The sequence below is a fragment of the Protopterus annectens genome, chromosome 8.part0, assembly GCF_019279795.1.
Source record: "Protopterus annectens isolate FY-2018-M chromosome 8.part0, PAN1.0, whole genome shotgun sequence".
Taxonomy (NCBI): Eukaryota; Metazoa; Chordata; order Ceratodontiformes; family Protopteridae; genus Protopterus; species Protopterus annectens.
The window spans coordinates 867,069,877-867,084,430 of NC_056741.1; the positions used below are offsets into that span (position 1 = coordinate 867,069,877).

Genomic DNA, 14,554 nt, shown 5'->3' on the forward strand with positions numbered 1-14,554 from the left:
AATCCCAGTCCGTGTGAGGCAGAGCCCCTCACTGACTCTGTTCAAGAGAAATCTTGACGAGTGGATGGGAGATCGTAGGTTTACCCCGGGAATCATCTCTGTATCACTGCTGGACAGAGGCACAGCAAATTAATGGGTATAGTATTCTCATCCTAAGGGGTGGTGAAAGCCACACACACTCTGGCTAGGCTTATAAATGCCCTAGGGCAGATAGCCTAGTATGAACCTATGAACCTATGTGTGGTTTGTGTTTTTATGTGATTGCTGTGATGGTGTGTGTTCTGCAGGGCTATGTGTTCCATGTAGTGTGGTGCAGATGTTGACCTCTTCTTGATCAGCTGTTCCAGTCTTGGCTGGAGAGGGCATGGCTTCCAATTTGGAGATATAGGCGAATCTCTCACAAATCTGAGTGTTGGGAGGTAATAGGACAGGGTTGTCTGTGTACATGAGGCAGTTGCTACACTGTCTCAGAATGCCCAAGTTCACCAGGTTAATAGGTGAAAGCACAGGAAACTGACCTTTAGACATGCCAGGCCCTTGAGTATCTGCATTTATGGTAGATGCTTTCAGCCTTTCACGTCCTGTTTGGTCTTTGGACCTTCAGGGCTGTTTTGCTGCAGAGCAGGTACCTAACGGTTTACTGAAATGGATGGTGATGGAAAACAGGACTTTCTAGAGGAAGCCATTCAGAATTTTCTTTACAACCCCTGGTCTTCCCCTGTACTGAATAGCCAAGCTGTAATGCTTTGTAAATGTGTGTATAGCTATCCAGGTAACAGAAGCACAAATAACTCCAGATAGAAACTCCCATAAAGCAATAAGTCAAAGCTGCAGCAGCTCTTGTAGAACTGGCATTGACTGGCCCTAGAAATGATCTTCCTGCTGAAGAGTAGCACATATAAAAGCAATTATTTGACCAAGATTTACTTTCTTCATTAATAGGCTTACTTTATTTGCCTTTAACAAAGTAAATAGTAGCTTGTGTTTTCCGGAATTCTGTAGTTTGAAGCAGATAAAATGTAATACATCTAAGCTGGTAAGTAGTACTTCTCCCAGATGAGATTTTGCTGGAAAATACCCCAAAATGATATGACCTTTGGAAAGGATTTTACATTGGTTCTTAATGACACTGTATCTTTAGGGATAGCCAAAAAAGATTCTTCTGGCTGCAAGTCTACAAAGTGTTGAGATTCATCCATCTAAAGTTATAGGCAGCAGAACAAAGCTTTACAAAATACAATGTATTTTGCCTAAATGTTGAATTCATAGAATAGAGTTATGATACCTTTACCCATATCAGCTTACCCATCCCAGAGATGGGGGAAGGTTACAGGGAAATAGAAATCCTGTTACCTTGAGCCCCATCTGTCAGGTGGATGAATGTTTATTTTGGGAAATGGGGGAGTTGGGGACACAACATGCCAAGAAGTGCTCAGCACTGGAGCAGGAGAGTTTACTAGAACATGAATGGCTGTGTATGTCAACCCTGGCATTACTAACACTAGAGAGTCTGCCTGCCACCATAGTCACTAGAGGGGGCGTGAAGTTAGCAGTCACTAAAAATGCTTATGCACTGAGGCTCCTCCATTCTCACTTACAGACCCAGCTGAGTTATGGCTTTCTACCCCTAGGTTTGGCGCAACCCAAAGGATAGACTTGACATGCGGGCTGGGAGGGAGGGGAGGCACCTATAATAAGCTAATAGTTTGAGCAGTATTGGTGTTAGAAGAGGAGTTGTGAGCACAACAAGCTGGGGAGAAATGTTGGAGAGAACATCATTGTATTCTGTGGTAAATTAAACTTTTTTGTGTCACAAGTAGCTGGGGGTGGGTTGGGTAGAGCTAATCCTTCCAAGACAATTTAACTCTCATTCAGAATTTATATTCTTTATTAGAAACTTAAGATTGGTGAAATACCTGAGAAATGTCTTGGAAACATCCAGGTTCAGAAATACTTTCCCCAGGATATGATCATAAAATGGAGAAACTGCTGAAAGTTGAACTTTAAAATGTAAAATATTTTAATTCTGTATTTCAGTGGTAAAGCAAATCTACTTGAACTATACTAGGGTTGTAGAAACTTTGTTAAAGTGTTTAAAGCCTCACAAACCTTCTTGTCTGGTAATTTAACAGAGTTAATGAAGGTTGTGAGCTTTTAGGACAGCCACTGTGGTGCAGTGGTTAACATTGTTGGCTCACAGCAAGAGCTTCTCAGGTTCAGTTCTTGGCTAGGTGCCTTCTGTGAGGAGTATGCATGTCCTTCCTGCAGTCGTGTGGTTTTGTGCTCCAGTTTCCTCCCAGACTCCAAAGACATACAGCAGGTGGATTGAGCACTCTAAATTAGCCCTAGGAGAGAGTGTGTGTGTGTGTGTGTGTGTGTGTGTGTGCGAAACGGATGAACTACAGCAGCAGGGCTAGCCACTCGGTGGTGTAAACCTTGGCTCAAGATGATTGTCACTGGCAAAGAGACACCCCAACCCCATGTATAAAAATGGGAAAAAGGGTTGAGGATGGATGGATGGAATGAAGGTTGTGAGCTGTTTTATGAGGTTTTGACCTATAGTCCCGAGTCCATTTCGCCAGTTCTTCATTTTTCATACTTTGGCTCTTGTCAAACCACTTTACCAGGCAGTGCTTCCAGGTCTAACTGCAAACGGACATTGTGAGGATTTCTGTTTAACAATCATCTAAAAAAAAAAAAAAAAGATACTGCCACAGTAGTACACTTTTTCCATTTAGATGTGTGTGTCACTCTGGTAGGTTCTTTCTTTGTTGCAAAAAGAAGTTTGCTCATCTACTCTGAACCTTACTTTGGTTATGTTTCAAAATCCAGACCTGAGTCTTTTGTACTGAGGAATGTGGAAGGGTCATACATTGGGGACCCATAGAAACCATTTTGGGGTAGTAGTCAAGGGGGGGATGTACAGGGACAGTTGGTGTAGCAGAAGGAGCCATGTCTTGTGTTGCCCAAAGGAGCCTAGTAGGTTATCACATAACTTATCAAGCCCTCTAGTTAAGGGTTAGATGTGAATGAGGAGTTGCCTTTTGATACTGCTAGGGCTTTCTCTATCTCTGCTGCTGACTTTGGGGAGGTGCCATTTTATGTCAGCTACAGGATTTGGAGGGCGCTTTCCTTTCAACTTGTAAGAAAGCTGTGCTGCTGGATTGTGTATTTGACTGATGACACAGAAAGACGACCTTTCCAGATAAATTATTGCCAGGGAAAGGAGTGTTTATTTTTTTCATCTGTTACTTGGATTTTCATTAACAACCCAGAGACACAGCTTCTTGACATTATTCTAGTCATTACTATCCTAGTCTTAGTGTGTTGGTATCGGACATCAACCTCTATGATTTTTTTTGTACATTTCTCCAGTTCCTAGTGAGTTATGCATTGTGATTGGTAATGTACAGGTCTAGAGTAGAGGCATTATGCATTTTTCCCCCTATGGATTTCCAGAAATTTGCATTCCTCCTATGGAAGGGTTTACTTTAACAAGCCTTGTCAAGTTGTTGCATTAATGGTGGCAGTAGCTATGTTGGCCAATAAAATAATACCTTATGGAGTGAGGGTACTAATTACCTGACCTTTGAGACACAGCTAGGAGCTTTTCAGTGGCTTCTAAAATCAGCTTGACCACAGCATTTTCACATGAATGTGATGAAGTAAACCACCTTAGGCTGTGATTCCAGGAGGACCAGGTACTCCATCTTTTATGTACATTTATTTGTATGAGATTGTGTCATAGATGCCCATCGTCTCAGCAGTTTTTCTAACAAGCTGTCCACAGCCAGGTTCTTGGGATGAAAAGACATGGTGTTGTCTCTGGAGGACCCAATGAAGATGGGGAATTTGACCACAGACTAATCTTATTTGTCATTCTTTTTGGATTCTTGTTTTTTTCTTGCTGAACATTTGTGGAACAAGGATTTTGTGATTTACCAAGGAGAACTAAATCAGTAACCTGGCTTTGGAAAAGAAACATTTCCTGGTCAGACAGATAAATTAAGGGTGAGGCCAGCCAGTCAGGGACTCTGCCCTAGAAAAGATTTCCCCCCTAGAAGAAACCAGAAAGGGAGCAGACTCTCTTCAAGTGACCATGGTTGCTTCAGCCGTGTGTGCAGGTGCCCACATCGGATCTTAGAAGACCTCCAGGAATAAGCTCTGAATAACACATTCTGGGGAGCTTGGGAGTTGCTGAGCCTGTAAAGTAGGTACCAGTGAGTACTTTTTACTATCTTGTTGGTCTTTCCTAGGTGCTGTCACTTATGGGGGTGATCACAGTATTAGGTTTGGTTAATCCGGTGTTAAAGAACACAAGCCAGCTTCCTGTTAAGCTGCAGTAACAACCTGTATCTAGTAGAATCTGGCTTTTGTTCTTGGGTGCATTGTGACCTATTTATCCTCAAGGATTTTTGAGTCGTCGTGCTGAAGCATTTTTTGTTTTGTTTTGTTTGCATATCTTACGATGCCTTGATAAAGAGTGGAGTGATTTGCAAATATGTTTATACATGGATTTTTAGTTGTTAAAACTTCACTTGTTTGGACTTAATTTAAAGTTTTAATTCATTTATAAAATTCTGATGTGTTCAGTCCATTGATTTTAATTTCTGGATCTTTTGTTAAAACTCATTCAGGTCAATCAGTTTTCTTTGAACCTCCCATCCACTACCAGTAAAGCATTGTTCTTGTTCCACTCCCACACAGTGACTACACTCAGTAGGCAGGGAAGAGCAAAGATCATCTAATATTAATTATTTTTCTTATATAGGTGTACTGCGGAAGATATGTTAATGAGCACATGCTGATGCACGGTTTAAGTACAGGACACCTGCTTGTACTGAGCTATACAGACCTATCTGTCTGGTGTTATGGCTGTGAATCGTATGTTCATAACAAGGTTAGTCTTTGCATGTAAAGTTATGTTTTCTGAAAAGGTGATTAGAGAGACTCCTTGTCAACTGAAACATGCATTTTGTATATGTAGGTTTGTTAACATTACTTTGAGTCTTGAGGGTGTTTGTCAACTACTTTGAGGACATTAAACATGGAAAACTGTTAGTTGAGATGTTTTATACTACTTTTATTGTAAATGCATTGTTTTATGTTGTGAGTGTACCTGTGTTTTTTTTTCTTTCATTGTAAAGTATGCATTTGTCCTTTGGTGCAATCATAGCAGATTTGCATGTATTCAGAGCAACATGGGAGGGGAGGAAATATAAAGTACAAGTGTGGGAATATGTTAAGATGATCAGTAAGAGACTGTGCCTGAAGCTTTCCAAAAAAAATTACAAATGTGACTAAAATTCTGAGCACCCCCTTTTCATCCAGCCCTGGAAATGTCTGTGTATGTTATAGTGTACCCAGTACCAAAGGAAATTATTTCTCATAATCAACCAGGTGTTTCTAAGTCTACTGACATCTCTAATATGGTTAGCAAAGCCATAGAAGCCACCTAGTACCCATTCCAGATAATGGTAACTTGTTTTGGCATAGGTGCCACTGGACATTACCACTGTCCAAAAACTGCTGAGTGGTGCTACTTCACTGGTCTACGTCAGACTCTACAAACAGATATTTTGTTTAGGAATGAAGCAAAGGCTTAAAGAGGAGGACATGTAAAACTATTTATGGTTTTTCTTACTTCATAAACAAAGTTCTTTGCTTTAAGCAGTGTTTCACATTTAGTATGCTTTCCTTCATAGGGATACTGTTCAACCTTGTGTTGCATTCTTTTCCAGGGGGTACATATATGACCCAAGGGTCCCCTTCATATAAACAAAATCCCACTTGCCCAACTTTCATAACATCGAGCCAAGAACACTGAAAGTCCACAACACTGATGTGTAACTAAAGGTAAGTAACTGCTTGGCCAGCATGTTGACCTTTGCCACTGACCTCCACAGTAGTGCAGTCTCAGAGTTAGTATATTTAGTTTGGAGGGGGTGTGGGGGGTACATCCCCCCACTTGGGTAGGTTTTATTTGCTTTCGTTTCAGCTTGCTTGTCGGGTTGGCCAATGGGCTACTTACTAGTTAAACGTCAGTGTTCCAACTGGTCGGTGTTGTGGACTTTTGGTGTTCTCATCTCGATGTTATGAAAGTTGGATAAGTGGGATTTTTATAGGAAGTAGACCCGGCCCAAGGTATTGTGGCAAGCCAGAAGAGAATCAGTGGGACAAAGCACAAGCCCTTCTCATCAAGTTTGACTGCCTGTACTCATGTAGCTTCTATTCCAGCACAACTGACAGTCTATTACTACAGACTCGTTTTGTTGGAGTTTGTGGACAGCTTCTGTTACTTTCACATTCTAAACAAAAGCCTTATTAAGGCAAAGGTTCTGTGAGTTGTGCAGTGCCCTTTCTAAATGCAGTCTTACATTTGTTGGCTGAGGTAAAGGAAATTCCACACAAGCTATCATTCTGCTTGTTTATTTGCTGCTGTCCATCATCTGATCTCCAACCTACTGAAACTGCCAGGCCCAGTTACAGCCTGGCAGACAAGGATCAGGACCCATTGTTCTGCTCGTTGGACTGTTGTCTATTATGTGTAGTGAACCCCCCCCCCCATCTCCCAAAGCACACTGTTGTTGACAGTGCATACTTGTATATAGAGGAGTAGTGTGATATTGTGTGCTGCCATGCTCTCCACTACAGGTTTCCCAACTCAAACAAGGCCCGTTATGCTTAATTTAAATAAATAGTCACTCTACCTTCCTTTGGGTTGTATGACTCGCCCAAAGATGTCTTTTCTAAACACGGGGGACTAATAGCACAGACAAGTGTCTTAGCACTATTTAGGTACAGATTATAACCCAGAGTACTGTGCTACGTGCTAATGACTTGTTAGCAAGCTCACTCGTTCTCATCAAAGGAAGGTGCTCTAGGATTCCCTGATAAGAGAGAAAGAAGAAGCATTGCTTCCTTTCATTGTTGCCAGGGAAGGTGCTCTTTTTTTTCCTGCTGAGAGAACATTACTTCAAATAAAATCTACATCTTCCATTAGATTCCATCTTTCCCTTTCAAGTAAAGGCAGGTCAGCCTGTCCATAGTCTGACATCAGTCCACTTCTCTGTGTTCTATCCAGTGTCTCACATCAGTCATTGTCTGTCTGCATCCTTGTGTTCCATCTATAATTTGACACCTGTCCACATCTCTGTTCCATCCATAATCTGACATCAGTCCACATCTCTGTGTTCCATCCTTAAGCTGACATCAATCCACATCTCTGTACCTCATCTATAATCTGACATCAATCAGTCTGCATCCTTGTGTTCCATTTATAGTCTGACATCATCCTACGTCTTTGTGTTCTATCCGTAGTCTCTTCTTTCTCTCATTAGTTATTGTCAGTAAGTACAAAGTTATCATTTTGTGAAGTCACTCTTCAGCTATTTAAATTTATTGGCCATTTTTCTGTATTCCATAGAGCCAAAATACTAAGTGCTCACCCCCATGCAATCTGTCTTGCACTTTTACAATTAATGGTTCTCCTCTTAGATTGCTCAACCTTGAGTTACTCCAATAAAAAGACACTTCTAGACTGGATTTTAACCAACAAACCAAACCACAGCTACCAGGCAGGCTGTTTACCAGTTACGCTAAGTGACCATGCCCCTACATTTCTAGTTAGGAAGAAAACGCATATCCAAACCAGCATCTCATACAAATACACTCGTAGCAAAAAAATATTTCTCCTCTGATACCTTCAGTTTACTACTACAAAACTGTGATTGGTCCCCATTAAATAAAACTGCAACTAGACCTAGCTGTAGAATACTTCAATAACAAATTATTTGAAATATTAAATAATCTTGCCCCCCTCAGAAAAATTTGCCAAAAAAGTAAACCGCTACCATGGTTTTCTAAAGAAACAAAATAACTAATGAAACAAAGAGATGAGGCCTGGTCACTATATCGTTTGACCAAAAATAATCTCACCCTTTACAAACAACTTAGAAACCATGCTAAAAAAAACATCACCAAGGATAAAAGAACCTATTTCCTCACCTGACAACAAAAATACCTGCACAATCCACAAAGATTCTGGTAGAATATCGACCACCTCCTTAACCCTGGTAAAACCCCTGACCCTGCCCCCCTCACTCTAACTCCTCTGTGCCCTTAGCCTCACAATTCAATTCCCACTTCATCGACTCTGTCACTTCTCTCCTAGACAGCAAAACAATCCCACCACTCATTGTCCCCTCCCCTACCGCTAATGAAGCAAACTCCTTCTCCTTTATTCCCATTCCAACTTCCTACATAAAAAAACTCCTGTGTAAATTAAAACCCTGCTGCTTAGCTGCTGACCAGCTTCCAAATGAATACCTAAAACTAGCTGCCCAATCCATCGCCTACCCAATAGCATTACTAATAAACCACTCTGTTTCCAAATGGTACGTTCCCAAATTATGGAAATCTCTCATATCATACCACTTCATAAGGGCAGCCCATCTAGAGACGTAACTAACTACCATCCCATTGCTATTCTATCCCCCCGTACCAAAATTCTAGAGAAGTGCATCTGCCAGCAGCTCATGAATCACCTCACTACCAACAACCTACTCTCCAGCATCCACCATGGCTTCAGGCCTAAATACAGTACTAACTCAACCCTCATAACCTTTACAGAGACCATTTGCCACCTCAAAAATGGAGGACAACTAGTCTCAGCCATTTTCTTAGATATGTCTAAAGCTTTTGACATAGTGTCCCATCAGCTGCTCCTCAAAAAACTTGACACTTAAATCTCAATACCACACCCCTAACATGGTTTCACAGTTATCTATCCGACCATCAGCAGGCCACTAAATGGGCAGACAGCCTCTCGCCACTGTTACCAATCACCACGGGGGTACCACAAGGCTCCATACTTGGGCCCCTCTTCTTCATAATCTTTACCAACAACCTATATATCGCCACCCAACATGCCACCGTTATCCAATATGCCGATGACTCCTCCCTTATCTGCTCAGCCCACTCTCCACAAGAATTCCAACACAAAATGCAATCATTATTCCAAGACATTGAAAAGTACCTCGCCAGCCGCGAACTAAATACAAATAAGACCAAGCTCATAATTTTCTGTAATAAAACTTCCAAACCCAGTACCCAATCCCTCTCCATACTATCTAACAACGGTACAAAAATTGAAACCATCAATCAGACCAAGCTGCTAGGAGTAACCATTGATGACTCACTAAATGTGATAAACACATCTATCTGACCATCAAAAAAATCCACTCTAAACTAGGTGCTCTATACAGAGTTAAACCTTACCTTACACAACAAGCTAGACTGGCCACTGCAAGATCCCACTTGCTATGCACCCTCCTGTACTGCTGTGAGGTCTTTAACCTATCAAAAACCAACCTAAATAAACTTGATTCCTGCTATAACAGAATAGCTAAGTTTGTCACCAACCAACCCCACAGAACACACCACTGCACTGCTCTCTGGCAGCTCAACTGGCTAGAACTTCCTAGTCTATTATTACTAAAACAGCTTTCACTTGCCCATAAAATCATATTCAACCCTACCGACTGCCCAGCTCTGTCAAACCTAGTCCAGCCAAACACGAACTGTAGACTCCTTAGGTCATCCAGCAAACTAATGCTAAAAGTAACCCATTCTCACAACTATCATGGAGACTCCCATAAAATAGCCAGAGATTAGAACATCCTTCCTCAACAGATAACTAAAAACCCCAACCTGTCCACATTTAAAACTACCCTGAAAGACTATTTAAATGATAATTGGTTATGCCCCTGTATTGCTCCCAACTAATATTCTTCCTGTTTTTTCCCACTCATCTCACACATGTTAGCTCAAATAGTGCTCATCCCACATAGGGCTATCCCACTACTTGCCTTATCTTTAATTTTTGTTCCTTAAGACGACTAAAACTACATAACCAATTCAGAAGTGACTCAACTTGTAAAGCTGCATAACTTTTGTGCCTCATATAAATTATAAAAAAAATAACATTCCTGTATGCCTGAAAAATGAATGTTTATATTGTATTCTGTTATATTTTGTTGTAATATTTTTGTTAAGGTCATTTACATATTATTAGCAATGTACTACTTGAACTAAGTTTACTGCTTGTACTTTAATGTTCTTTTTGTTGTGGAGTTTTTCTCCCCGGGTCTCCTCTGAAAACAGTTTTTTTCAACCCAGTCGGAGACTACCCAATTAACAAATGTAAATAAATAAATAAATACAATTTTTATCTAACTACCTAGTGCACACTGCTGCACTTAGGATATTAACCCATTGTTTCCACCTTACCTTTAAAATCTGCAAAACCTGGTCCAAGACCAATTATTGGAGAGCCCACATTCTGCATCTCAGTAGTCGTCTTGGGATTAGTGGTTTTGTTTGCTCCTGGCAAGAGAAGGAGCATAGGGACATTATTTCCTGGAGAGTGCTGATCACCAGAAAGCCTGAAAACTGCTTCATAGGTACCAACTTGGAGTTTGTGCTTATATTTTGCTCCTGATGAGAGGAGTAGTGGGCATTGATTCTTGACTGTCTCTAATTTGGCAGTGAGTGTATGTTTGGGACCTTCTGAATGGTCTGTTTGTTATTCAAGTATCTACCAGGAAAGGGCTACAAGAAGCCCACAAACCCTTGCATCATCTGGAACAAGACTGTTGATCACCAAAGAACCTGTGGCCTGCTTCTTATCTTGGGATTGGTACTGTTTTGCTTCTGGTAAGAGAAAAAGCAAAAAGGGGCATTGTATCCCAGCAGCATGAACCTGTGGTGATACCAGAACTAGTAGTAGCCAATTAGATGAATCTCCAATATTCATCATTCTTGACGAACCTAATTCTTTCTTTTCTGTAAGTACTGCTTGATAAGCTGCTGTTTAAACTAACTTCATAATATCTCCTTAAATGCTTTGTCCATAAGTCATCACAGTCTACTTTAGTATTTTCCCCTCAAGTGTTTGGCAGTGCCCTGTATAGATGCAGGCACCTTAAGTTGACATTTTTCCTGTAAAACACCCTTGAAATTTCACACAGGGTAACTAGTTTGCAGTGACGAGCACTGTCCCCATAGTTGCAAACCAGATACCCCTGAAATTACTTTATATTCTTAGCACAACCGTCTAATCAATTAACATAACCGTCAATTGCTTACATAGCTCAAGCCAATCTCTTTATTCGTATGCAGTTGCTAAGGCCTGGAACTCTCTACCCCATGACATTAGATGTCTAAATATTAAACATACTTTCAAATCCATACTAAAAGATCTCCTATTCAAAACTTGGATATGTTCCTGTATAGAACCAGACTAATTTCACCTGTCTCTGACTTTCAACATCCCTAGATCACAGGTGTACTGTGTAGTTTCCCTTAGTGAATAGTACTGTGAACCAGGTGTTTAGGCCACCTTTATAGTTATGATTTCTAGTTTATGACTCTGTTTGTCTATGGAAACTTCTTTTTGAATTTGTTTAAGCAATTGTATATTTGTTGTATAATATCTTGTTTAATTTGTTTCTCAGTAGTCTAACCATTGTATACTGCATCATTTGTAAAACTCTGATTTTACTCCTTTTATATGTTCTATGCTCTTTGTACAAAATAGCTATGTTTATATATTTTTTATTATTTTTTATATATATAATGTTTTACTATGTATCTGGAGCTTTTCTCCCCGGGCCTCCGCTGAAAACGGTCACCTTGTATCCAGTTGGACTAATCCAGTAAACAAGTGGGAAATAAATAATCAATGAAAAGGGGCCTGCTGCCATGGATATGAACTTTCCCACTATCTCCATTACCGACTTGGTGGTTATGGACATCTTGAGGCAATGTAGAAATTGCCTGTTATTTACTGGCAACCAGCAAATTCTCAAACTGTATGGTGTGTGAGATGCTTTTACACAATGTCACTATAGAGGCAAAGCTGTCATATAGAAGCACTCCTAGTGTCAATCGAGATGTCAGTAGTACACACACTGCACCCATCACACACAGTACAAAGCAGACACATAGCCCCACTATGCTGCAGCACTTAAATGTAGCTTTCCTAAACCCCAAAGTCATCTTAGACGAAGTGCACATAAATGCCCTCAGCAGCCCCAAATCCACTCTTTCAAAACAACATCCACACGGACACATTTTTTGGAGCCTCTACTTCTAAACCCTTAAGGAAAGTCATTGGAGACTAAATTGTGAGGCACACTGATGCCCCTCTCACTAGGCTGAGTAAGGAGAAAGTCACGGTCATTTCTTTATCGGGGCTGTGATCCACCACAAAATATTCGACCACAAGTACCAGTATGACTCATTCATAGTCCATGTGAGTGTAAATGACCCGAGATGTACTTCGCTAGACTATATGAAGAGAGACATCTTGTAGAATGTTTGTTCCAGGCTGTATGAGCCTAACATTGAGCAGCATTTTACTTTCTCCAGGGATGATGCAACAGTAAGAACAGAAGATGACTGACTTAAATAATTGGCTTAGTTTCTGTTGTCATTCTGAGGGAGTGCAGTATTTTCCAATATGGAATGAGATGGTCCAACAGACCACTGTGCTTTGCCAGAGATGGTCTGCACTTCTCCCATCTAGGCTTTTGAATATTAGCTAAAACATTGTCCTTCCCTTCATAGTGCCTTTTTTAGGCAATGCCGTATTGAAAGTGCTTCTGACACAGCAAATTAAAATCAAGAAAATCTAAAGGTGTTACTGCTTAATGCTAGGAGTCTAAACAAGGAACTTCACTCCCTCCAGGCTGTCCTCACCCTAGAGAATGCTGATGTCTCTGCAGTCAGCAAGACATGATTTAAAGTTGTGGCGAACGCACTGGCAGTACAAAGCTTTAATGCATTCCACACATTTATTTATTTATTTTTTTTAAAACACAATTTTATTGATTTACATGAACAAAGGAAAAAAAAAAACAATGAACATATTACAGTAGTTAGTGTATAAATTTTACACGAGAAGGTTCAGGTATAACAAAATATAACCTATATACATATATACATATGTGCCAGAAAAAAAAAGAAACAGCACCATTAACAAATTTATAAAATCCTGTTGAGCCTTCATGTGATATGTTACAATGCCCCCAGAGTCACTCCCATACTCCTGCAAAAAGGGAAGTGCGTTAAGTGTCGAAATAAATTCCTTTCCTAGATCCTTTTATTAAGATAGATGTTAATTATGGGGATTAAAAGTTATTGAGTATCCAACAGCTGGAAAATGAAGTCCCATATTCTTTGATATGTAGCCCTTTTACAGGAATTAGTTATTAGTAGTTTTTGTGAAGAGATGTATTTAATGGCCAAAGTCTTAAAATCCCTCCATGATATTTTGGAGCGGTCCAACCATTGCTTGGTAATGTAAAATTTGACCAGGAGGCAGATAATAATTAATGCACGGAGTTTTAATTTAGGTATATAAATACTCGTGATATGTAGTAGCGCCATCTCCCAGGACAATGTAGATTTCTGATATCCCATTTTCTCCAATCGAACTGTAAGTGAACACCAGATGCTGTGAGAATATCTACAAGACCACAATATATGCATAATATCTGCATGTGGGCATGAACAACAGGAACATGCAGTAGAGATATTCGGATCAAATTTGTTCAGATGTACTGGGGTTAAGTATAAATTATTTGTAACCATAAATTGCGTATAACAGAGTTTTTTGTATGGCGAATACTTAAGTGTATGATTAATAGCCTGGAGCTTCTGCTCTATTGAAATGTTTAGACCTTGTTTATCCCAGTAATCAGCAAAAATAATTTTTCTTTGGTTTTGAAGTTCGGAAAAAGATTTGAAGGCAGTAGAAACCATGTTTTTCTTATTTGTTAAATTTTTAAGTAATGTGGCCACTTGGTTTTCTTCCATATTAGTACTGGGAAAACTGGAGATCCACGATATGGTAATCTCTTTTAATTGCCTCAGTGTGATAATATATTTTTTAGGTAAACCTAACTTCGTACGGAGTTCTGTTAGGGATAAGTGATTATATTTGAGTATATCCCATAAGGAATAGTTTTTCATTAACGGGAAATTATTTAAATTAATCAGTTTATTGTTAATATTTATATTTGGGTTAAGATGAAATGGTTGGAAGAGAAGGAGAGCGTTTCCTAGTTTAATGGGCATTCCACACATTTAGACCAGCTACTACACAGAGAGACTAAAGGTGTAGGTGTCTCAGTTTATAACAGAAATAAATATATCTCAAGGGTGGTGAAACAGGACAATGCACTTGAGCTTCTCATGTTCAAATCACCATAGGAAAATACCATACTGTTTCCTGTGCTGCATCCATAATCTAACATCAGTCCACGTCTCTGTGTTGTATCCATAATCTGACATCAATCAGTCAGTCTGCATCTTTGTGTTCCATCTATAGTCTTACATTAGACTGTATGTCCATGTTCTGTTCATAGTCTGTCATTCTATCAGTCCATCTTATCCATAGTCTGACTTCACTGTGTGTCTTTAACCTTCTGAAATGTCAGGACCCACAAGAGCAAGTCCCAAAATATGGATACTGAATGGCTGAAAGAAT

The 14,554-nt window shown here is 39.9% G+C and overlaps 1 protein-coding gene across 5 annotated transcripts in view; it reads left to right on the forward strand.

Annotated features, from left to right (window-relative positions):
- HDAC6 (histone deacetylase 6) overlaps window positions 1-14,554 on the forward strand; it is a 1,533,697-nt gene that overhangs the window by 1,477,300 nt on the left and 41,843 nt on the right. For all 5 annotated transcript variants that reach the window (XM_044080374.1, XM_044080376.1, XM_044080377.1 and 2 more), the window contains one exon: window positions 4,772-4,900. In XM_044080374.1, coding sequence (XP_043936309.1) covers window positions 4,772-4,900 — 129 coding nt within the window. The remainder of the gene's footprint in view (window positions 1-4,771; window positions 4,901-14,554) is intronic.